Raw genomic sequence first — 25,752 nt, forward strand, 5'->3', positions numbered from 1 at the left:
CCTTCAGATTTGCTTTAAGTCTATGTTCCAATTCTTGCTACTAAATTTACTTGGTTATTAAAGAGCTAAAGTGCCTTTTGATAAAAGTACAGAAATAAGAATCCTAAAACCTAACCTCTGGTAGCAATAAAAGAACTATTTTGGAGTGAGGCTAGTCTCTACCAAGTGAGATGTTTTCCTCATTTAATGCAGTCAAATTTATATAGCACTATGAGACTGCTGGACAAAGTACTATAAAAAATCCAAGATAATATTATTATAAATACATGCATAAGAAACAACACTTCAACTACCACTACTCAAAAGGATCTCGAAGTCTAACCTTGAGAATGCCAAAACTAATCATTTTTCTTTAATTGAAAACTTCAATAGTGTCTTAGACCCTTCAAATATTTATTCTCCAAGTACTTTTATATAATAGCCAATTGTTACCACAAAGTTCTTTAAGTAATTTCATTAATTCCCTTCACACTGCAGGAAACTCATGTCACTTAGAACTGCTAATATCTTTTCCTTTTTCCACACTCCAAATCCTTTCCTTGCTATATCTGTAGTTAATGACGATGGATTTTGTAAATTCTCCCAGCTGCCGGTACAGACCATACCAATAGATCGCAAAGGGATTATATCAGATTATAAAGGGAGAAACATGTTCCAGGAATATTACTGCCCACCCAACCTTCCCCATCCCCTGCCTCAACAATAATCATGAAGGACTGTAAAGAAATTGTGGGTAAATTCTAACTCTTCTGCTTATTCACCTCTCCTAATTATAGCCAAGTACTTAAAAAGAGATATTTAAACGCAAGTAAGAGGTAAAATATTCTGAAATTTAACACAGTTAGTTATATTCGGGGAGATAAACTACTAACTCCAGTTCTCATAATTATTTATAAATCTCTGCTCTGAACCCTTCTAAGTAGAAGAATTCAGGGGACAAAACTATTAGTTTAGATGCTGAGGCTAACTTACTCTTACCAGAAAAACAGGTCACCAGCTTGCCCATATATAATGGTCCCAGGGAATAAAGATTTAGGACAAAGAAATAAGGTCCCTTTGAAATAGGCTTTTAAATTTAGATTTTGGCAAGGTTTCCAAATCTAAGAAAAAGACAAGGTGGTAGGGAGCCCCTAGGAGGCTTATAAAAGGGGATACTCAAACGGAATGGGGTAAACTATTCTGGGGCATAGGTCTATGGTCAGTAGATACCTGAAACCTAATTCAGCTTGTAGTTCCCTTTAGACGAGGAATTCTTTCTAGGCCTATGGATAAGATTCAGGAGTTAGGGAAGGAAGCCTCTGAAATTCGAAGCAAAATATCAGGTGCATGTATATACGTGCATTTTGTCTGCGGAAAGGGTTCACAGCTCTCATCTAATTCTCAGAGGCCTCTTGCTGAAGAAAGTTTAAAAGAAATACTATACTTGCAGTATTATATTGTCTTTATAATAATGAATTCACGGAACAACAACATTCTTTTTTCCTTATATCTTAGGCTGTTTTACAGTGTCCTTTAGTGACTGAAGGAGAATTAGATAAAACTAAGGTTCTGATGACTTATGTAATACTGAGGGGTTGCTGCCTACTAAGAAAAAATCCATATATTGCTATAATAGCTATCCCTAGACCCAAGATGTCAGAAAACTTTAAAGTAAACTTTTCATTATAGTATAACACACATGCAGAAAAGTACATAAATCAAAGGTGTACATTTGTCAACATTTTTTAATCTGGGAATTTTTTTTAATTGTTCGTGAGCAGATGATCATTAACAACAATATAACACAAGAAGATCATAAATGAGGCACAAACTAGGGGTACAGTTATACTTACAGGTTTGCTCCCCCAATCTCTTAATGATACCCAAGATCCTTGTTAGGGGACATATATACACCCTTTCAGTGAAAGAAGGGTGAGTGAGCAGCAAATTTGGAGAAAAGTCAGAAAAATGTTATAGTAAATAGAGAAGCTTAAAGTACATACAAATCTTTGTCCAAATTGACTGGAGTTCGAGGCTTGGAGCCCATAAACATGGCTGACATCACTGGATAGAGTTTTTTAAAAATCTGTAAGACACACTGGTTTCTGTCTTCATTAGACAGATAGTCCATTCTTCTTTTTAACTACAACTACACTATGTACAAGAACTTCAGATTATTATTATTCATCATTCCCCTTCCAATAAAATTTTTACTTTATGTTATTTTCTCCCTTCCTAAGAAAATTATCTATAATGACTGTAAAATGCTTCATATCCTGTCCCTTACCTGCCCATTTCCAAACTGTACAGGAAGATTTAAACAGTATAAGTTGTTTAAAACAATTCTATAAAACACACCTACCTTTGCCCTGCACACTTCCATTTGCATTACTACATCAAGGACCAAGTCTCAATTAACCACTATCTGACCCCTGTTCACTTTCTTCCCTCCCCTCCTTCTGCCAAAGTTTGCCCTTCCTGCCAAAGTTCAGCACTTCCTAGAAAAGTCTCACAGCCTGTTTGATATTGTACTTCACTTTAGTCACCAAAGGAAGAATTTACAGGTGCTTGCCCCATCTATAAGACCATGACCGAAATCTGACCTCCTGTTACAATACGTGAACTCCTGCCCTACTGATAAGGCTGGCAGATATAAGTAGGATTTTTCAAATAATCCTTTGGGAATTTATAAGCAGCACAGCCATAAAAGGGGGGTGAATGGAAGGTCGGTTTCACTAAAAATAATAAATATTGCCATGTTTATTCAAAGTGTGCCTTGTTATCCTCCAGGCCAAAAGTTCAGATAAACACTATTGTAAATGACAAATATTAGAACTTTTTGTTACTTCTGTTATGATCCTTCCGTTGGATACCAATAGAACTGTTTTCCCTTGTATAAGTCCCAGCTCTGATATTGTATAACATTGACTGAGACTAGAATGCTGGATTCATTTGCAGGTCAAAAGGAGGGTAGCTATCTTTCAAAGTAAAAAACAAACATTTACTTAGTATTATATACTACTAATTCTAAGTGCAAAGTGCTAGGGCTAAAAAAATGAATAAAATATGGTACCTGCCCTAAAAAAGCTTATAGTCGATTGAGGAAAAAGAATGCCTATTTAGAATACAATGATATAATACAGTAAGCACTAATGTAAATATGTACTGAGTCCTATGATAGTGCAAAGAGGAAGAGGGTCCACTGTGCTCAAAGTGAAACATCAGGAAAATTTGCTAGAGGACATAAATAAGAAATAAATATGAATCAGTAAAATAGAAATGGGAATAGTAATTCAGGCAGAAGGACTAGCATGAAAAAAGGATGAGATGCATGAAATAACATAGTACATTGAAAGAACTGGAAGCAGTTCAGTATCATTAAAGCACGGTGGTAAGCAGCAGGAAACATGGCAGACCAGACATGGATATGTACTTCCATATGCTGTATCTTCTTCTATACTTCTATATTTTACTCCACGGATGACCAATCAGAGCATTTTAAGGAGACAACATTGGTCAGATTTGTGTGATAGATAGATTATTAACACTACAGTGAGAAGTGAGTGAGGGGGTTATGATACAAGGTAGGGAGAACATTTAGGAGACTGTTTTCAATAATCCTGATGAAAATCTGCACTAGGGCAATCATTTTAGGATGGGGAGGATGAAGTAGAACTACATTTAAGAGGTAACATTTGCAAGATTTGGAGATCTGGATATGTTATTGAGAAAAAAGGAAGGGATTAAGAGTTTTAAGTGGTAAACTGTCAACAAAGTCAAAAGCAGCTGAAAAGTCCAGTAAGATACAGATTCAGGGTAGTGGTATGAACAGTAAATATCCTGGGGTGATGGGAGAATGAAGAGTAAAGAAGTAGAGACAAGTATAGGAATGGAAAGGAATGAGAGAGAGGAAAACTACTTTCTCCTTAGTCCTCTAATAAGCTTCTCTATTTCTCTATTCCTAAATCTCTTCTTAGAGCCTAATGTTAATATTAAGTACATCAGGAAATAAGAAAACATTATGAATATTTATATTAAATATATTTGTCATTAATATTATGAGGAGCTATCTTTCATTATACAATAATACAAATTAGTGATTTGAGAATGTGGAAACAAGTACAGAAAAGTGATAAATTACTGCCCCCAAAAAGCTGTGAAAAGTCAACCTTGGAAGTTATACATGCTGTGGCCCTCGCTTTAGCAAATGAGATATTTGAGTTATTTAAATTCCCTATAGGAATGGAACAGCGACATCTAAAAAATAAACATGTATTCCAGAAAAAATAGAGCTGAGTTCTTATCACCCTAGTTGAGATAGGGTGTTTCTTCAAAACTCAAGAAACGTTATGATTGGGGGAAGAGGCCTGTTTCTGCCATATAAACAATGCTTTAAAATTTATGAACAATAAATATTTCAATATTATTGAATACCAGTGTATAGAATTTATTTTGAAGTGGGCAGTTTAAGGTCTCCCTGTTTTGTCCTCACAATTTAAGATTATATAGGCTTTGTATATTTAAGAATGTGTGAATTTTAAATAATTGATAAACTTTGCATGTTGATGGCAGAAACTACAACCTCTATCAACATGTCTACACTTTGTCATATACTTTGAAAATTACCAATAACATGTCTAATGACCACATCAGAGACACATAATTTTTGCCATATTAACTACCATTTATTAAATGCCAACTATGTGCCAGAGATAGGCACCGTTCATACAATATCTATAACTGCACTAAGTGGTAATTATTATTGCATTTTATACATGAGAAAGCTAAGGTTTGGGTGACTTGCTTAACACCACTAGTGTGCAAATAAATTACCTCAGTACTCTTATGAATCACTACTAGAATTCTCACTTGAGGAAAATTTGTTATATTTTCTATATCATTAAATCTTAATAAAGCTTAAAAAACTAGCATACACACAGTGATGATATAGTGCTGTCATATTATAGTCATTCAAAGGTTGTAACTTCTTTCCTGATATATTATAGTTCTGTAAAAGCATAAGTCCTTGACTTATCCATCTTTAGGTACCACTTATTTATCTATTCATTCAACTAATATTTATTGAGTACCTACACTAAGTACTGTTGTAAGTACTGAGGATATAGCATTAAACTAAACAAACTACCCATTTTCAAGACTTTACACTATTTGAGAGGAAATATGCACTTGATTTTGCAATTATGAGGCTTATAAAACTTTATATGAGCAAATATGGTTCTTTAACCATACATACTATTGAAGAGACTAAACAAAATCATGGAGCATGGAAGCAAGATAATAAGAGAGAAAGGAGAGGGAAGTACGTGGCAAAGGAAAAATGTGTATTACTGCATATGTGATTTCTATTCAACTTTCAATAAATAGATAACTTCTATCTTATACAAATCATTTTATAAAATAGAAAAAAGGGATGAATGTTCAACAATTCTAAAGAGGTTAAAATAACACTGACTTACAAACCACATAAAGACAATGCAAAAAAAAAAAAAAAAGAGTTAGAAGAAAAGAAAACTATGGCCATAAACAGAAACACAAAAAAGATTAAAAATAAAATAAATAAACAAAAAGCAGTTGAATTCCACAGGGTGTTAAAAAAAAAAGGCAGTAATACATCCTCATCAAGTTGGATTTATCTAAGGAATGCAAGGATTGTTTAATATCAGAAATATCTATCAATGAAATCCATCACCTTCATGAATTAAAGGATAAAAACCGTAGCATTATATCAGTATATTTGGAAAACAAATTTAATAAAATTCAGTACTCATTTATGGTTTTATAAGAAATTATAAGAAGTCTAGGAATAACTAGATAAACAATATTTACCAAAATCCTATTGTAAACATCAAGTTAATGGAGAAACTTTAGATACTCTCTCTTTGAAATTAGAAAACACAGAAGGATGTCCACTATCACTTTACTAGACAACAAAGTAATGATGATCCTGGTCAATACAACAGCACAATAAGAACAAAGAGATATATGGCTAGGAAGAAAAGAAACAAAGTCAATATCTGCATATATTATGATCAACTACACAGAAAACCTATCATAAACCAAAAAAACAAACTACAATAACTAGCAAAAGAGTTGAGCAGGTTGTCAGATGTAGGTTAACTTACAAAAATCAATAGTGTTTCTCAATATCAGCAATAATATTAGAAAATAAAGTAGAAAATAGCAACAAAAACTATAAGCATTTTCTTGTTAACTTAAAAAAAAATGCCCAAGGCTATTAACATAGAAACACATCTTAATTAAATAACTTTAAAGTAGATCTTATTCTTCCACAAATGGGATAACTTACCATTATAAAGTGGTCACTTCTTCCCAAAACTTATCTATAAATTCAATTGATTCAAACAAATATTCTAAGAAATTTTTTCTTATAAACTCAAACTGACTATAAAATATATATGGAAAAATAAAGTTCTATAAATAGTGAAAGCAATTTAAAAGAGGAAAAATGAGAAGGTACTTCTTTTACTATATATGTAGATATATTACAAAACCAAATATAACAAACTATAGAGCTGAGAAACAGATTCACATAAATATGAATGTTTAGTGTATGCCAGATGTACTACCAGGAAGTACTGAGTGATGTACAGATTATGTAATAGATGGGATTAATAAAACTGAATTCCTCGCATAGAAAACAATTGAGTTGGACCCCTACCTCATACCTATACATACAGCAGTGAAAACAAGATGGATCAAAATCAAAATGTGAATGATAAAATGTTAAAGGTAATGGAAGAGGAATGCTCTATGACCTTGAAAGAGAGAGGGATTTTTTAAAAACAAGAATCAAAAAGTACAGATTATAAGGTTAATACTGATTGACTTGATTATATTAAAATCAAAGAGTTCTGTTTCACAAAAGATAACACAGACATAGTTTAGAATCTGGTGGCAAACTGGAAAAAAGATATCTGTAATATCTTAAACTGTTAATATCTACAATATTGGAAGAATTTCTGAAATGTCTCTTTCCGGCAAACAGAAAAGACAAAAACAAGAAATCCAATTAAAAAAACTGAACAAAGACCAAAAGTAGGCCGTTCAGAGAAGAAAAATCTTAAGTGATTAATAAGTCTATAGAGAGAAACATAATGTTACCAGTCATCAGAGAAATGCAAATTAAAATGATATCAATATCCATCAGGTTATTAGAAATTGGTGAAATTAAATATTATATTGATACATATACCTTATAACCCGAGAATTTCATGCCTAGGTATAGAAAACATAGAAACTTACACACCAGTCCATAAGAGGGTACTATTTGTTACAGCAGAATATTATAGGCAATTTAAGTGTTATCACTAAAGTAATAGATAATTAAATACAGCAAATACAAACCATCAATTAACTATCACGTTTAAGTGGGAGGCAATGAACTAGATATACAGACTATAAGGAGGACAGATATTAAAAATAGCGCTAAGCAAAAGATATAAGAAATAGAACTAGGTCAGTAAGACAATACTATCTGAATAAGTTAAAAACAAATACATATACAAGTCACTATATATTTTTCAAGGACACAAACACAACCATGATCATATATTAAACATATTAGAGTTACCATACTTGGGGATGAGAGACAAATGGGCTTATGGACATGGGATGAATGGAAAAAACATGATAAAATAAAATACAACAGGGGCCTTGTATGAAATGATGAAAAGAGTGTGTCACAAACCAAGATGTTTATAATTTATTTAACTCTCTGTACGTGATATTGAAAAGAAACTGTCACTTATTTTAGATGCCTTGATACAATTTTATCTATATCTTGCTTCATTTTCATATAGCAAGAATGATAAATGGAGAGAAGAAATAGAGAGTGAGAAAAGAGGGAGAGGGAAAGAGGGAAGCAGAGAGCAAGGAGAAGTGGGAGGAGGAAGGAGAGGAGAGGAGAAGAAACTATCAGTTCTTTTCTCAAACTACTGGAGATCACCAAAAATACTTCAGGCCATAACGTCCACCCAAACCATCTGGAGTAATGACTAAGTGACACTATGGTAAATATACGAGGAAAGAAAATGGATAACACACTGGGCAATAAGACATATTCAAATATACTAAAAACAACATGATAGAAGTTTCACTGAACTTTGCTATAAAATATATCGATAATGGACTTCTCTCATCAATTTGTCTTTGATGATACTTTAGCTTCATAGTTTAATTTTTTTATTGACCGTATGTATCTGTGTGTCTGCATGTAGGTGTACTACCAAGAAGGAGAAAGCGCCTTTCTTAGAATCCCATTAATACCCATAATATTTCTCCCCAGAGAGGTTCCTCTTCCCATATGTGTTATATGACAAAGGAAGAATTATCAGGAATGATAAAGCAAACAGTTTTTACAAATATTATTTTAATATGTAAAGATAGGCTATTGTATAAATAACTACATTATTAAATTAAGAATAGAAATCTGAATTTGTGTGTCACTATTTCTAGGTATAATCTAATAATCTGTTGATGACTGATAGAAATTAACTTTACTAGCTATAGCGTATCACATGGCAAACACAAATAAAAGATTCAAGAAGAAAAGAATTACTTTTTTAATAACTGATACTCCTTAAGTAACAGTTTCTTATTCCTTACTCTTAATACTAAACAGAAAAACTATCAAATATGAGAATGCAGAGTTTTGAATTCAATATAAATTTTTATTAGGCAGAGCCAGATAAAGACTCACCAGGACAGAATATATGTGTAGACATCGATAAACAGGAGAGAAATCAACCAAATCTTGGGCCCCAGGTACCTGCAAAACAACCACGATTGTCATAAAATAGTCAAACAAGGCTATTAAGAGCAACTGTACTCATTTTTAATACTCAAGTACTAAAAAAAAAAAAAAAGTATGCTTCCAGACACCTAGGTTTGGCATTTCAGCCATGGCATTAATAAGCAATGAGGATATCACCGAGGTTGGGACACAGAACAGAAACAGGTGTAACTGGTCCTGCATCTGCTTTTAGAGACACATTTGGAGGCTGCAGGAAAAAGAAGGAAAAGAAAAAGGTGGAAATGTGACTTTGCTAACTTGACTTTGTCTTCTTAGATACATGGTACTCTACATAAAAAAACTAAGTTTCAGTGGTCAAAAACAAAACTTGCCACTTGAATGGCCTGCCAGGCAACTTCTGAAGGGCATAAGAATCAGTGAATATTAAGTCAGCATGCAATCAAAATACAGAAATATGCCAGGAAGAGGGGGAGATGATTTTTTTTTTTTAATTTAGTTAGTTAGTTAGTTGTGCCAGGTCTTAGTTGCAGCCGGCAGGCTCCTTAGTTGTGGTTCGCAGACTCCTTAGTTATGGCTCACTGGCTCCTTAGTTGCAGTACACATGTGGGATCTAGTTCCCTGGCCAGGGATCGAACCCGGGCCCCCTGCATTGGGAGCTCGGAGTCTTAACCACTGCGCCACCAGGGAAGTCCCTATATTTTTAAGAGTAAGATAATGAATGGAAAACCAAACCTAGAGTAATATCAAAAAATTGTAATATGAACAATGCATACAGATTAATCCTAGACATCAAAAGAGAAAGTAAAACAAAAAACATCAGGTAAGAACTGCAGTATAGTCACAGTGCTAAAACTGATTTGTTACAATCGTGACGATGAATAAGTCACACTTAACTTTGACCTCAATTTCCTCATCTGAAAAAAAAAAAACTATCAAACTATCCAGTTGACCCATAGAAATTTAACAAGAATAAAAGGAAACACCGAAAGCAAATATTAAACAAAATAAAACAAAAAAGACAAAATTACATAAAGAAATAGAGTAGTCAAAATAAAGACCTAGCTAAAGTTTTTACTGTAACACTAGTAACTGTATCATTCATCAGAATATAGGCAGCAGGCACATCTAAATTGGGTTGGGCTGATTCATGATTACAAGGTCAGTTTCCTTTACTTCATAAAGTAAGCCTCATATCTTCTTTAGGTAACAGATTCTTCATCAAGATGCTGTTCCTAATGAAATCTACTCATTCTGCAATTCAACAGTACAATACCTACTTTCTTTTCCCTCCAAAACCATCACATCTCTCTATATATTGGTTCAAGTTTATTGACTATTCTGTTCATTTGCTTTGCATCCATGAGAGTAGAGATTAAATCTCTATGTTTGGGAACCTCACTCTATACAGTGTACACTCTGTAAGCACTCAAAACAAACTTTTTGTGAATCCAAAGATGATAAGGTGCTTAAGATCCTACACCATGGCCAAAGTGTAGTTTCCCTTTAAAAAAAAAAAAAAAAAGGCATTTAGAAAAGTTAGTAAGCATTGGACTTCCCCCGCGGTCCAGTGCTTAAGACATCACGCTTCCAATGGAGGGGGCGTGGGTTCGATCCCTAGTCGGGGAACTAAGATTTCACATGCCGCATGGTGCGGCCAAAAGGAAAAAAGAGAAAGAAACAGTTAGTGAGCATTGCCAAATTACTGAGAAAAACATTTTATGGACAGATGGGCACCATGTAGGTAAAGAAAAGTACGACTAAAAAGCATGTAAGAGTACAATGGATACTCATTTTCATCTCAACACAAAAAGAGGCAGCAGGTGATCATTCCAGGCATTCTTATTTGAAATGACCACAATATTAAAGCACCTTTACAGTTGCTCCTCTATGAAGTGGAGATTTCAAGGAAAGTTATTTTATTTTTCCAGAAAACCAGAGCCTACTAGTGAAAACTAGAGCTAAGTGGAAAACAATCTCAAAAGAAGAAACAATAGAAAATCTCCATTAAATTATATTTACAATAGTATTTAAATTACCTAAAAATTACATGTGCATATAAAAAAAGACAAGAAAGAAATGCATAAAAAAATTTTTTTGATCTGTATAGAAAATGAAACTTTTTCCCTTTATTTAGAATTAACAATTATAAAGTTATTTTTTAGAAATATATACTTTAAAAAAGTTTAAGAAAACTTTACCTAATTTTAAACAAATTTCATCACAACTTTGTTTATATGCTCTTCTTCATGCAGTTTATTTAGTTTTGCTTTGAACTCAGAGCCATGGTTTCATTCAAAAGGAAACTGCTTCTAACCATTGCTCAGACAGAGCCTTGATCCTTTCACAAGTCAGACCCATCCTTACAGAATGAACATCCACATTAGGGGACAGTTTCCCCAGAAATCTGTGACAAATAACCTAATGGGGCCCTTTACTAATGTTCTGAGAAGACTGGTTTATCTGGGCCAAATAAAAACTAAATATAATTAGAGAGGAGACAAAGGCTTTTCCTGTCACCTCCACCAAATATTTATCAAACCTATTTTCTATGAGGCTGTCTTGACATCATCATATTCAGCTTCAAACTGTTTAAAGTACTCTGACCTGGAAGTACTGGCTCTGCTATTTCTTAGCCTCTGAAATCATAATCCAGTTAAGTCCTCCTAAGCACATGCTTTCCTGCTTTGAAAGTGGTACACAGAAATCTAGACAAGAAGGAGCAGAATGGGGCAAACTTTATTTCCACCCTCCAAATAGCCTACTGTTTAGAAATCATTTTTCCTCCATGCTCCCTTCTGTGAGGAACACTAGGAACACTGTGAGGAACCCAGAAGAGTGCTGTGAGAAGAAAGGTATGTAAAGCATGCACTGACTCATGTTGCTTTGAGCTAGATGTGTTTTCTCTGCTTCCACTAATGAAAAAGAATCACTTACATCTTCAGGAAGGTGGAAGGAGGAGAGCAACATACACTGTACGTGAAGGAATGCTACACGTTTGAAAGGATAAGAAATGAACTTTCAAAAACCTAAATAAATGGGAGTGGGGAAGGAGTACTAGAACAAAAGGCAATGTTTCCTAACTCACATAAATAGTCTATTTCAAGGTCCACATTTTGCTCCCTATTTAAAAAATGCTAAATCTCTGTCAGAGCTGTCTTCATTCTTCTTCTCCATTGCCCCTGCCTCCCCTCAGACTGCAAAGAATGATCCAAGCAGGTTTAGGTTTCAGCTGGGGCAGAGGGAGGGGTCCAAGGACACTTTCCTAAGCTAACAATGACTGCCTCTAATGGTTTCTGTCTCCTAACAAAAGCCATGACTCCGTCTTTATCAGCTTCATCTAATTTTTCCTTTCCAAAGTAAATAACACAGCCCTTGCATTTTACACATGTCCAAGTTTGACAAATCATTATCGACTGAGACTATAACTGATAAGAGATAACTTTGTGGTAGGACATTGTCATTTCCTCTCATAAGGGCTTTCTTTCTGAGATACAGAAACATGATTAAAATAGTTAAACATTTCCTCTGCATGGCAGTCAGGAACTCAAGACATTAAGATACTGGAGTCTGTATTTTTCTAGTTCAGATAGATCTATCTTCATACCAACAGTAGCCACAAACAATATACTTAAGATTATCCTGCTTTTTTAACTAGTTGTTTTCCTTAAGAATTCACATGAAATGATTTCATCACCAAGGACAGCAGCTGCCTAATTCCCTATATGGTTTCTGAATGGAGCGCCTTCTGCCAGCTCAAACCTCTTTATTTTCAGGGAGGAGCAAATAGTAGGTAAAATTTTAGATTCTGTACCTAAGAAATCTATGCCTGAGAGCGCATTATAATATTATATAAATTAAAAGAACTTTGATATATTTTAAAATAAAAGATAACAATAAGCTGTTAAAAGAATTTACAGGTGACTGTCCTACAACATCCATAGGCAGATGCTATGGAGGCAACAACTACGTTCGACAATTAAACATTCACATACCCACTAGAGATTGTGTACTGTTAGATACCAATATATATGGCTAATCTGTCTGTTTCAACCTTATATTTCTATGATAAATATTAACAGCTTCAGTCAAAGAAATACTCCCTAATTATTGTCTATAGACTATTTGCTGTTAAATAGCATTACATCCGTCAATACACCAGCTATCACATGATGCCACTAAATAGATGGCAAAAAGAGTCTGGACAGAGGATGCTACAAAGTAAGAAAAGTAAATTTATAAATAGAATTAATGAAAACCACCCTGAAAAAAATAGTCTTTTGAACCTCTGTACACAATATACATTAGAGAAGATATAAAGATTCAGAGGAAAAACGGGAATATTAGATGTCAAGAAGAAAAGAAACATGAGTATTTCTGATTATGAAAATTCTTGCAAAACATCAGGATCTGATTTTTATATGTTTTTCTTCTTTTCTAATACATCTTAGTTCAAGTCAAAGGAAGTTTCTGAAAATGGAAAGGTTAGTGGGTAAGTTCGTCTCATATATGATAAGGAAAATGTTAATTTTTTTAAAAAAGGAGATTTTGATTTTAAAATAATGACATTCAAGTTTTAACAGATACACTCATTTAATATTTATTTTCCAAAAAAAAGGAGTTAAAAGTTAGTTCTTTCCACTACCTTTAAAGGCTCACTAGTGTATCTGTAGGTAACAACCTGGTAAATCTACCTGCTTTACTACTGGGTAAAGCACATCATTAGAAAAGGGGAATAGAGTACAAGAAACCATCACTTGTCTCCTTCCACTCAAGAAGAGTAGCAAATGTACTAAGAGAGATTTACCTAGGCTGCTGATAAAGACAGTACATGAAAACAGAAATGCATTAGGGTGCTCTAGTTCTGTTGTTCACACAGCTGTCCGAGGAGATACTGACACACAAACACACACACACACAAACACACACACACACACACACACACAGGCCATTTATTTTTCTCTTACAAACCCTTTTAAAGTAGGTGGCTCTTCCAAAAAGAGTATGATAGAAGTTCACAAGGAATTTAGATATGCTTCCCACTAATTATTTGAATCATTCTCCATCTTGAAAATACTTTTGATTACCACTTAAAACAGTATTTTGGTATTTCAGTTTCTTGGTATTGGTAAATGAATCTAGGGACTTGGTGCCTATCTCTGAAAATTAGTTGGATCTCAAGTCATTAAAATACACCAGGCATTTTTCTCAAAGGAGAAAACAACAAATGATTAGCTAAAGGGGCATTGCCTCTGAATTCAGAGGACCAATTTGACTGCCCATATTATGTTTGGAAGCCAGGAAATACCCGTCAAACATTTTTTACCAGTGTACTTTTCTGAACTACTTGACTTCCAAATTTCAGAGAAAAGAAGGGTAGAATTCATTTGGACATAAGCTTTAATAAAGCTGGACTAAACACCACAGACACACAAACCAGAAGGCACAGGATTCTAAGTGACTAGAATTGGCTAAAGTACAAAAAAATTTCTAAGCTTTTAAACATATAAGAATACCCTGACCAGAGCCCTATCCTAAAAAGTACAGTATTTTTCTATTGAGCTTCTCACAAATTATTAGAATTCTTCCTGAGAAATCCCTCAGTAGATTACCACTTAATTTACTCAAGTACTTGCACTAAACAGAAGAAATCAGGAAAAATATCGGCATTTCTCCTTACTGAGACATTGCAAAAAACCTTGTGGCTAAAATTAAATGAGGGTCCCTCAAGAATTCTCTGCTTGAACCTGAACACTTAGGAAATAAAAATTCAACTGGTCTTTATTTAACAACGGTCTACTATATGCTAAGAAACTCTAAACTATTAGGGAAAAAGGAAATTTAGCACGAATATGGTATTAAATATAAAAAGTTCTAAGAGAAGGAAAAGTTAAGGTGATCAAAAGTAGGTAGAAGAAAATAGTATAATGTTATAGATAAAGAACTAATATCCCTAATATATAAGGAAATCATAAAAATTGAAGGGAAAAAACCCCAAAATCATTAGAAAAAAATGGGCGAAACAAAAGAGCGGATAGTTTTTTGGGGAAAAAAGATACAAATAGCCCTCAAACTTATCAGATACTACATTTCACCCACAGTAAAAGGAATGCAAACTCAAACTATACCATTTCTCATTTATGCAACTGGAAAAATTCAATAACTTAACAAAATGGTCTCAAGGAAGCTATAAGAAAATAGGCACCTCACACATTGCTGGTAGGGTGGAGGTACAGAAAATGTTACAACCTCCATGGAGCACAATTTGACATTATCTAACAAAACTACATATGCATTTACCCCTTGAATCAACAATCTAGAAACCTACCCTGAAGAAACATCTCCAACTATATGGAAAACAATTCTCAGGTTTTGGGGTTTATTATGAATCTTTTTTTAAGTTTTAAGGTGTTTTACATACAATAAAATCCATCCTTTCTAGTGAACAACTCTGTATGTTCTAAAAAAATCCATATAGTCCTGTAATCACTATCACAATCTAGATTTTTAAAAAGGGTTCCACCACCCCCAAAATTTCCCTCATGCCCCTTTGTAGTCAAATTGTTCCCTAATGCTCAGCCCTTGACAAACACTGATCCATTTTATGTCCCTAGACTTTTGCCTTTTCAAGAATGTCATATAAATAGACTCATACCATATGTAGCATTTGAATCTTGCTTCTTTCATTTAGCATAATGCATCTGAGATTCATTTATGTTGTTTCATGTATCTATAGTTCACTTCTTTTTATTTCAGAGTGATACTCTAATTATGGATATACCACGGTTCATTTATCCCTTCACTCATTGGAGGACACTTGGGTTGCTTCTACTTTCTGGCAATGTATGAATAAAGTTGCTACAAACATTCAGGTAGAGGTTATTGTGTGAATATAATGGGTAAATTCCTAGGAGTGAGACTGCTGGGGTCATATGGTAAGTGTATGTTCACCTTTATAATACACTAACAGGCTGTTTTCCAAACTGACTGTACCATTTTGCATTTTCACAGCAATATTTAATTTGTTCAGCACCCAGCCAGTACTTGATTTTGTCAGTATTTTGTTAAGCTAATTCAAATAGCTATGTAGTAGAGACACTACACTTTCATAGGAAAAGATTGGAAATCATTAAATGCCTACCTATAAGAAATTGGCTGAATAAACTATGGTTCATTCAAATAACAGAGTACAATTTGGCAATAAAAATAGAATGAGAATGATTTCTATGAAGTGATATGAAAATTACTATTTTCAGGATATATTTTCAAGTGAAAAAACAAAGTACAAAAAATATATACGTATGATGCTATTAATGTTGTGTAAGGTATGAGAAAGGGTAAGTACACACGCCACAAACACACACAAACTCAAAATACTGATTATTTACAAAGGGTGGGTAGGATCAGGAAGGGAGAGATAAAGAGGAAAATGGGATTTCACTGAACATATCTTCTTACATAATTCTGCCTTTTCAACCATGTTCATATTTTACATAGTCAAAAAAATTAAATTAATAAGGATGGGGAACCCCAAAAATAACACAAAAGGAACAAATGAACTTAAGAATATATAAATTTGGTAACAATCACACACGAGAAAATAAAATAGCCAAGAAACATCTGAACAAAATACTCTGAACTATATAGCTCCACTGTATTGTACGATGAGAAGGACTGCAAAGAAATCTTGAACTTAATAAGTTTACTGCTTTTAATGACACATGCATAGAAATTCTGAAACTATTTTGTGTTATATGATTAGGCAAATGAGTAAATATATTAATACTCTGGGAACCAGGATTCTCAGAGACACAAATATGGAATAGAAGAAGAGGAAGAACTATGATATCAGGTTTAAATTAGAAGCATCAGGTTTAACTCACAATTTATAAAAATGCCTATGTTGGTACAGCATGTGTATTTCTTAACTCTGTCCACAAAAGGAGCATACCTAATGCCCACATCTCAGTTTCTAAATATCACTATCCAGTAAAAGGAACAAGAACTCTTTGACAAAATAGCTAATACTGGGGGCTGGGGCAAAACCTGGAGTAGACCAGGAATATCTTGTGCCAGAAAAAAAAGGAAGTGCTCAAAAACTGATGAAGACAATGGATGAGACTCCCACTAGCCAAATTTGGAACAACTGGAGAATCAAAATGAAAGACAAGAATGGACTATAACCCTTGTATATAAAAAAGAATATATGTGACAACACTGACACACACAAAAAAAAGGGAGAAAAGTAAAGTTCTTTAAAGAATAATGTCAACTAATCAATGTGAATGAAATGATAAAGATAGAAAAATCACTATTTTATAATCACCACAGTAACACATGATTCAGGAAAAAAATATCAATGAATTCTAAACCAACAGGTGAAAAACAGGGAACAGGATAGCTGCATGATCTAAAAGTATCACTCTATAGATCACTTATTAATTACAAAGGAGGAAAGGCACCTTTACAGTGGAGAAATCTGGTAGACACCACCTTAACCAATTGTGTACATCCTGATATGATGCACTGAAAAGAACATAATACTACTTTTGTTATACTCCTGCCAAAAATGATTAACCTGAATCTAATCAGAAGGACGCACCAGATATGCCTAAATAAAGGGATATTAAAGGAGAATAAATAGACATAAAAATTAAATGCAATGTGTGATACTTGTCTAGATGTGGTTGCAGGAAAAAATGAAAGAAAAAAACTGCTGTAAAGGACATTATGGGGAAATTTGTATACACGTGACATATTAAGTGGTAGTATTGTAACAAAATTAAAATTCCTGAGTGTGACCATTGTATTGTGGTTATGTGGAAGGATATCATTCTCAGAAAACTAGAAGTTTCTGTATTGAGAGTTCAAATATGATGGATGAAATATGCCACTTTCTTTCAAATAATTCAACTTTAGCTGGGGCAGTGGGAGAGGGTGGAAAATAAAATTGACTTTCAAAATCAATTTTTTGAGAGAAAAATCTCCAAATTTAATAAGTAGTTAAGTGAAGGTATATGTATGTTCATCTTACCACTCTGGTAAGTTTTCTAAAGATTTAAAATTTCTTTTAAAAAAGCTTTTTAAAAGAGGATATTACTCTAGAGGTGGGAGTTGGGGATGGGCAAGATGAGTGAAAGGGGTCAAAAGGTACAGATTTCCAATTATAAAATAAATGTCATGGCATGCAATGTACAACATGGCAACTATAGTTAATAATAATGTATTATATACTTGAAAGCTGTTAAGAGAGTAGATCTTAAAAGTTCTCATCACCAAAAAACAAAAAAAATTGCAATTATGTATGGTGATAGATTAACTAGACTTACTGTGGTGATCATTTTGTAATACACAGAAATATCAAATCATTACATTGTACACCCAAAACTAATATGTTATATGTCACTTATACTGTAATTAAAAATTCTTATAAATAAGTAAGAAGAGGATGTTACAGAAGAGGTGAGATTGACCTAGTCCTCAGGGAAAAGTAGAATTTGGTATTTTAGACAAGGAGTGGTGGGGGAGTACATTCCCTAGTTGGGGTTATTAGCAACTTAGCACAGAGTGAAGGTGGTAGTTGAATAAGCAATGAGCACATAAAGGAGAAATTCCAGAAGACCTGAAAAGGCAAGTAGACTTTTATAATTAAGGCAAATAATTTCAAAACAAGAACTTTATACTATCAGAAAATGAAAAAATTTTAAAGATCTTAAATCAATGAGAGCCATAATAAATTTTTGCCAATGGACAGACCCAAAAGATCAAAAATTAGGAATAAGAAAAGCAAAATAGAATATCTAAGCATGTCATAATGTTTTCACTCAACTTTTTCAATTGTCTTTATTGCCATTTGGTTATAAATACAGGTACCTACTTTTCATTTGACTACATTTATCCTTAACAGACCAGCTTTCATCAAGAATCGAAATGGAGGGCTTCCCTGGTGGCGCAGTGGTTGAGAGTCCGCCTGCTGATGCAGGGGACGTGGCTTCGTGCCCCAGTCCAGGAAGATCCCACATGTCGTGGAGCGGCTGGGCCCGTGAGCCATGGCTGTTGAGCCTGCGCGTCCGGAGCCGGAGAGGCCACAACAGTGAGAGGCCCACATACCGCAAAAAAAAAAAGAATAGAAATGGAAAACTCAAAGGAGACAGGGGTCAGTGGGTACAGGGAACCAGCAAAGCAGGCCAGCATGTTAAACTGTATTCTTTTAACAGACATACTTTGTATATGAAATATCTAGGACTACTACTTATTTTTACAATGGAGTATATTCTCATCTTTTTTTTCCAAACATGTGGTCCTGCCAGTGTATCTTCCATTTTGCCATTTTTTAATACACACTCAGTAAAAGTAATATTTCCCTCAACAACTGCACAAATATGATAATAAATGGCAATATCTAATGTGCAGACACAACCGGGATTGTGGCTTAGTGGAAAAACCATATCCTTTGTAGCAACCTTGAAGCTCAGGGCTAGTATATTACTACCATGCTTAGAAAGAGACTAGGTTGGAAATACAGATATTTTTGTGTGAATTCAACTAACTTTTAAAAGTTTGAAACTAATTTTAAAACTTTTAAGCACTGTACAAGCCAACAACCATTCTGTAAGCTGTTTCTGGCCCATGGGCTGCCAATATACAACCTCTAATTTAAACTCTAAAGTCCTAACGGCATCTTTTATTTCACTTTAACTTGTTGAGAAATAACCCATTTTGTTACCTTCCCGTCAATAGAAAGTTCTGCAATAAACAATTTGAAATTTGGATCAAATATCATAACCAAAATTTTACATAAGCAATTTGACATTAATTAATTATTGTCACTATTTTATAGGTGAGAAAAGAGATGCTCAGAGAAATTATAGGACTTCCTTCAACAGCACAAAAGCTGACAGAACTTACACCTTCTATAGACAAATCTTGTGTTTTTTTATAATCACCTTGCTATGGATTGAATTGTGTCTCCCCCAAAATTCATATATTGAAGCCCTAACCCCCATAGTGACTGCATTTGAAAATAGGGCCTTTAAGGAGGTAATTAAAGTAACATAAAGTCATAAGGGTGGGACCCTAATACAATAACTGATGTCCCTATAAGAAGAGGAAGACTCACCTGGGGCGTGCAAGCAGAGAAAAAGCCATGTGAGGACACAGCAAGAAGGTAGCCATTTGCAAGCCAAGAGGAAAGGCCTGAGGATAAACCAACCCTGCTGGCAATTTGATCTTGAGAGTATCACCCTCCAGAACTATTAGAAAAGAAATTTCTGTTGTTTAAGCCACGCAACCTGTGGTATTCTGGTATGGCAGCTCTAGCAAACAAATACAACTTGTTACCTCAAAATTAAAGTAACATAATCAAAAAGACATCTCAGAAGGCTTTATATTAAACACATGACATTTGTATTTAAATTAGCACTTCCATCGTGTTAATTACATATTTCAAGAAAGACACCAAAATCTTAAGAGTTAAACCTGACATGGATCATTTGTTCAACAAACATTTATTTGATCCATACTCTATTAAGAGTTTTGTGGATAACATAGTGACCACTAGTCACTAACAGTATGTAAACAAATTAAAAGAGATATCTGCCAGAAATATGACACCAATGAAGTGTTCTAAGAATACAGAAGCTCTGAAGTAACCTAGAAACAAAGAAGAAATCATAGGTCCTGCTTCTTCAAGCTATTTCTTACTCAATACTGCTTTATTTCAGTAGATTTTTCGTTTACAGTAGATTGTAGTCACCACTCCATGTAAATATACATCATCAAAAACTATATCAAGATATATTTCACCTTTATTCCAAAAAAAGCACACAGTCAGAATGCCATAATATTAACTATTATATACTGGTAGCATTGTATGTGCCAAGCACTATGACAGAAGCATCATATAAATTACTTCAGTCAATCCTCACAATGACCCTACCCTTAGTAGGTATTATTGTCCCCTTTCTCACAAATAATAGATCACCTTAAGTGGTTCTTTGTACTATGTGTTCCAATATTTCAAAAATAATATTTCGGAAAAATCTAATATACTCTCAAGCTAAAATGTTCACTACTTCTAAAAATATTTTTTAAGTTCTGTCTAGACATGTAGAGAAAAGCAATAACATCTGCATATACCACAGTATGACATAAAGATTCAAAACAGATTTCCAACATCAAAACCAGGCCGGCCAAGTGCACCACTCCCCATCTTCCCCACGAAGCAGCTGAGGTCCCACCACAGCTGGAGGGCAGGTGCAGCCCACATGAGGGACAACCCTTGAGCACCTGGCTCTGGTGGCCAGGGAAGACTGTGCTTCCAGGCCCCAAGGATCATACCTTATACAAGAACACTCCTTTAAGAATGAGAGAGACAGCTGTTTCACCTAATAACATATAGACAAACACAGAGAGCCAGGCAAAATGAGGAGACAAAGGAATATACTCCAAACCAAAAAATAAGACAGATGCCCAGAAAAAGACCTTAATGAAATGGAGATAAACAACCAACCTGATTAACAGTTTAAAGTAATGGTCATAAACATACTCACCAAACTCAGGAGAGGAATGAATGAACACAGTGATATCCTTAACGAAAAGATAGAAAATATATGAAAGTACCAAATAGCAGTCATAACTCAACTGAAATATACACCTGAGGGGTTCAACAGCAGATTGGATGAAGAAGAATGAATCAATGAGCTGGAAGAAAAGCATGGAAATCACCTAGAAAAAGCAGCAAAAAGAAAAAAAAATTTTTAAGTGAATATACCTAAGGGACCTCTGAGACAACATCAAGCAAAAAAACATTTATATTATAGAAGTCCCAGAAGGCAAAAAGAAGAGAAAGGGTCAGAAAAATTATTTGAAAAAGTAATAGCTGAAAACTTCCCTAATCTGGGGAAGGAAACAGACATCCAGGTCCAAAAGAGTTCCAAGTAAGGCAAAACCAAAGAGAACCACACCAAGACACATTATAATTAAAATGGTAAAAGTAAGGACTAAGAGAGAATCTTAACAGCAATGAGAGAAAAGCAACTTATTACATAGAAAGAAAACCTCATAAGGCTTTCAGCAGATTTCTCAGAATAAACTTTGCAGGCCATAAGTGAATGGCATGACATATTCAAATTACTGAAAGGAAAAATTTTCCAACCAATAATTCTCTACCCAGCAAGGTTATCACATTCAGAATTAAAGGAGGGATAGAGAGTTTTCCAAATAATCAAAACCTAAAGAAGTTTATCACCACTAAAGTGGACTTATAAGAAATGTTACAGGGAATTCCCTAAGTTGAAAAAAAATGGCACTAATTAATAAGGAGAAAACATAAGAAAATTCACATCTCATAGGAAAAGGTAAATAAGAAGGTAGCAGATAAATCACTTATAATGCTACCATGAAGTTTAAAAGACAAAAGAAATAAAATTAGCTAAAAATACAATAATTTGCTAAGGGAACATAAAATAAAAAGATGTTAAATGTGACATCAAAAACATAAAATGTAGTGGGATAGTAAAAAATGTAGAATTGGGCTTCCCTGGTGGCGCAGTGGTTGAGAGTCCGCCTGCCGATGCAGGGGACGCGGGTTCATGCCCCGGTCCGGGAAGATCCCACATGCCGCGGAGCGGCTGGGCCCGTGAGCCATGGCCGCTGAGCCTGCGCATCCGGAGCCTGTGCTCCGCAACGGGAGAGGCCACGACAGTGAGAGGCCCGCGTACCGCAAAAAAAAAAAAAAAAAAAAAAAATGTAGAATTGTGGAATGTGCTCAAATTTAAGTTGCTATCAACTTAAAATAGACTGTTATATACATGGGATGACACATGTGAACCTGATATACATGGGATGATACATGTGAACCTGATAACTACAAAGAAAAAACTTATAGTAAATACACAAATGAAAATGAGAAAGGAATCTAAACAAAGCACTAAAGAAAATCATCAAACCACAAGGGAAGAGAGAAAAAGAAACAGAAGCTATAAAAATAGCTAGAAAACAAATCACAGAATGGCAGTAAGTACATACCTATCAATAATTACTTTATATATAAATGGACTAAATTCTCCAATCAAAAGACAGAGTGGCTGAATGGATTAAAAAATAAAAAACAAGACCCATCTATATGCTGCCTACAAAAGACTCACTTCATAAGTAAGGACATAAACAGACTGGATGTAAAAGGATGGAAAAACACATTCCATGCAAATGGAAATGAAAAGAAAGCTGGTATAGCTATAGTCATATGAGACAAAATGGACTCTAAAACAAAGACTGTAATAAAAAACAAAGAGAAGCACTACATAACAATAAGGGGGTTAATACAGCAAGAAGATATAACGTTTATACATATGTGCAAGGCAAATGTGATAACCACTACACTACGGAAACAACACTTAAAATATCTATGCACCCAACATAGGAGTACCAAGATACATAAAGCAAATATTAATGAACTTAAAGAGAAAATTAATAGCAATACAATAATAGTAGGGGACATTGACACCCCACTTATAGCAATAGATACACCATCCAGACAGAAAACCAATAAGAAAACATCAGCCTTAAATGACATATTAGATCCAATGGAATTAATAGATTTATACAGAATACTCCATCTAAAAGAAGCAGAATACACATTCTTCTCAAGTGCACATGGAACACTCTCCAGGATAAATCACTTGTTAGGCCAAAAATCAAGTCTCAATAAATTTAAGACGACCAAAATTATATGAAGCATCTTTTCTGGCCACAAAGCTATGAAAATAGAAATCAATTACAAGAGGAATACTGAAAAAAAAAACCCCACAAAAATGTGGAAATTAAACAACATTCTACTAAACAACCACTGGGTCACTGACGAAATCAAAAGTGAAATCAAAAAATATGTAGAGACAAGTGAAAGCAGAAATATTACATACTAAAATCTGTGGGGTGCAGCAAATGTAGTTCTTAGAAGGAAGTCAACAACAACACAGGACTACTTTAAGAAACAAGAGAAATCTAACTTTACACTTTAAGGAACTAAAAAAAGAAGCACAAACAAAGCCCAAAGTTAGTAGAAGGAAGAAAATAATAAGATCAGTGCAGAAATAAATGAAATAGAGACTAAAAAGACAATAGAAAAGGTCAATGAAAGTAAGAGCTGGTTCTTTAACAAGATAAACAAAATTGACAAGCTTTCAGACTAAGCAAGAAAAAAAATGAGAGGGCTCAAATAAAATCGGAAATGAAAGAGAAGTTAAAACTGATACCACAAAAATACAAAGGATGATAAGAGAATACTATGAACAATAATATGCCAACAAATGGGACAACCTAGAAGAAACAGATAAATTCCTAAAAACATACAGTCTACCAAGATTAAATCATGAGAAAATAGAAATGTTAAATTGACTGATTACTAGTAAGGAGACCGAATCAGTAATCAAAAACCTCCCAGCAAACAAAAGGCTTAGACCTGATGGCTTCACTGGTGAATCATCCCAAATATTCAAAAAAGATTTAATACCTATCCTTCTCAAACTCCTCCAAAAAAAATGAATAGGAGGGAATGCTTCCAAACACTTTTTAGGAGGCCAGCGTTACCCTGATTCCAAAACTAGACAAGAGCAACACCAAAAAGAAAACTACAGGCCAATATCTCTTATGGACATAGAGGTAAAAACCTCAACAACATGTCAGCAAACTGAATTCGACAATACATTAAAAGGATTATACACCACAATCAAGTGGGATTTACTCCAGGGATCAAGGATAGTTCAACATCCACAAATCAATTCATGTGATATACCACATTAACAAAATGAAGGATAAAAATCATATGACTATCTCAGTAAATGCAGAAAAAGCTTTTAAAATTCAAGAGTCATTTATGATAAAAACTCTCAAAGTGGGTATAGAGGGAATATACTTCAACATAATAAAGGTGATATATGACAGACCCACAGCTAACACCATAGTCAACAGTGAAAAGATGAAAGCTTTCCCTCTAAGATCAGAAATAAAACAAGGATGCCCACTCTCACCACTTATACTCAGAAAAGTATTCAAAGCCATAGCCACAGCAATTAGGCAAGGAAAAGAAATAAAAGGCATCCAAATTAGAAAAAGAAAGAAGTAAGACTGTTACTGTTTGCAGATGACATGATACTATATATAGAAACCCCTAAAGACTCCACCAAAAAAACATTAGAACTAATCAATGAATTCAGCAAAGCTCCAGGATACAAAATCAATATGCAGAAATCCATGACATTTCTTGTACAATAGTATTGAAATATCAGAAAGAGAAATTAAGAAAACAATCCAATTTACAATTACATCAAAAAGAATAAAATACCTAGGAATAAATTTAACCAAGGAGGTAAAAGGCCTATACACTGAAAACTCTAAGACTGATGAAAGAAATTAAAGAAGACACAAATAAGTGAAAAAACATTCCAAGCTCATGGATTAGAAGAGTTAATATTGTTAAAATGTTCATGATACCCAAAACAATCTACAGATTCAATGCAATCCCTATCAAAATTCCAGTGAAATATTTTACAGAACTAGAACAAATAATTCTAAAATTTGTATGGAACCACAAAAGATCCCAAATAGCCCAAACAATCTTGAAAAACAACAAAGCCAGAGATACCATGATCCTAATTTCAAACTATACTACACAGATATAGTAATCAAAACAGAATGGTACTGGCCCAAAAGCAGACACACAGATCAATGGAGCATAATTAAGAGCCCAGAAAAAAATCCACACATATGTGGACAATTAATTTATGATGAAGGGGCAAAGAACATACAATGGAGAAAGGACAGTCTCTTCAATAAGTCGTATTGGGAAAATTGGACAGCTACAGACAAAAGAATGAAACTGAACCATTATCTTATACCATAAACAAAAATTAGCTCAAAATGGTTTAAAGACTTGAATATAAGACTTGAAACCACAAAATTCCTGGAAGAAAACATAGGTGGTA

The 25,752-nt window shown here is 34.1% G+C and overlaps 1 protein-coding gene across 6 annotated transcripts in view; it reads right to left on the bottom strand.

Moving 5' to 3' along the window:
• The window catches only part of EXOC6B (exocyst complex component 6B), a 729,400-nt gene that overhangs the window by 415,637 nt on the left and 288,011 nt on the right, over positions 1–25,752 (bottom strand). For all 6 annotated transcript variants that reach the window (XR_004352738.1, XM_032652455.1, XM_032652454.1 and 3 more), the window contains one exon: positions 8,720–8,788. Coding sequence is in view for 5 of the 6 variants with exons in the window: in XM_032652455.1 (XP_032508346.1) it covers positions 8,720–8,788 (69 nt within the window). In the remaining variant the exon portion in view is untranslated. The remainder of the gene's footprint in view (positions 1–8,719; positions 8,789–25,752) is intronic.

This window comes from Phocoena sinus, chromosome 13 (assembly GCF_008692025.1).
Source record: "Phocoena sinus isolate mPhoSin1 chromosome 13, mPhoSin1.pri, whole genome shotgun sequence".
NCBI classification, from domain to species: domain Eukaryota; kingdom Metazoa; phylum Chordata; class Mammalia; order Artiodactyla; family Phocoenidae; genus Phocoena; species Phocoena sinus.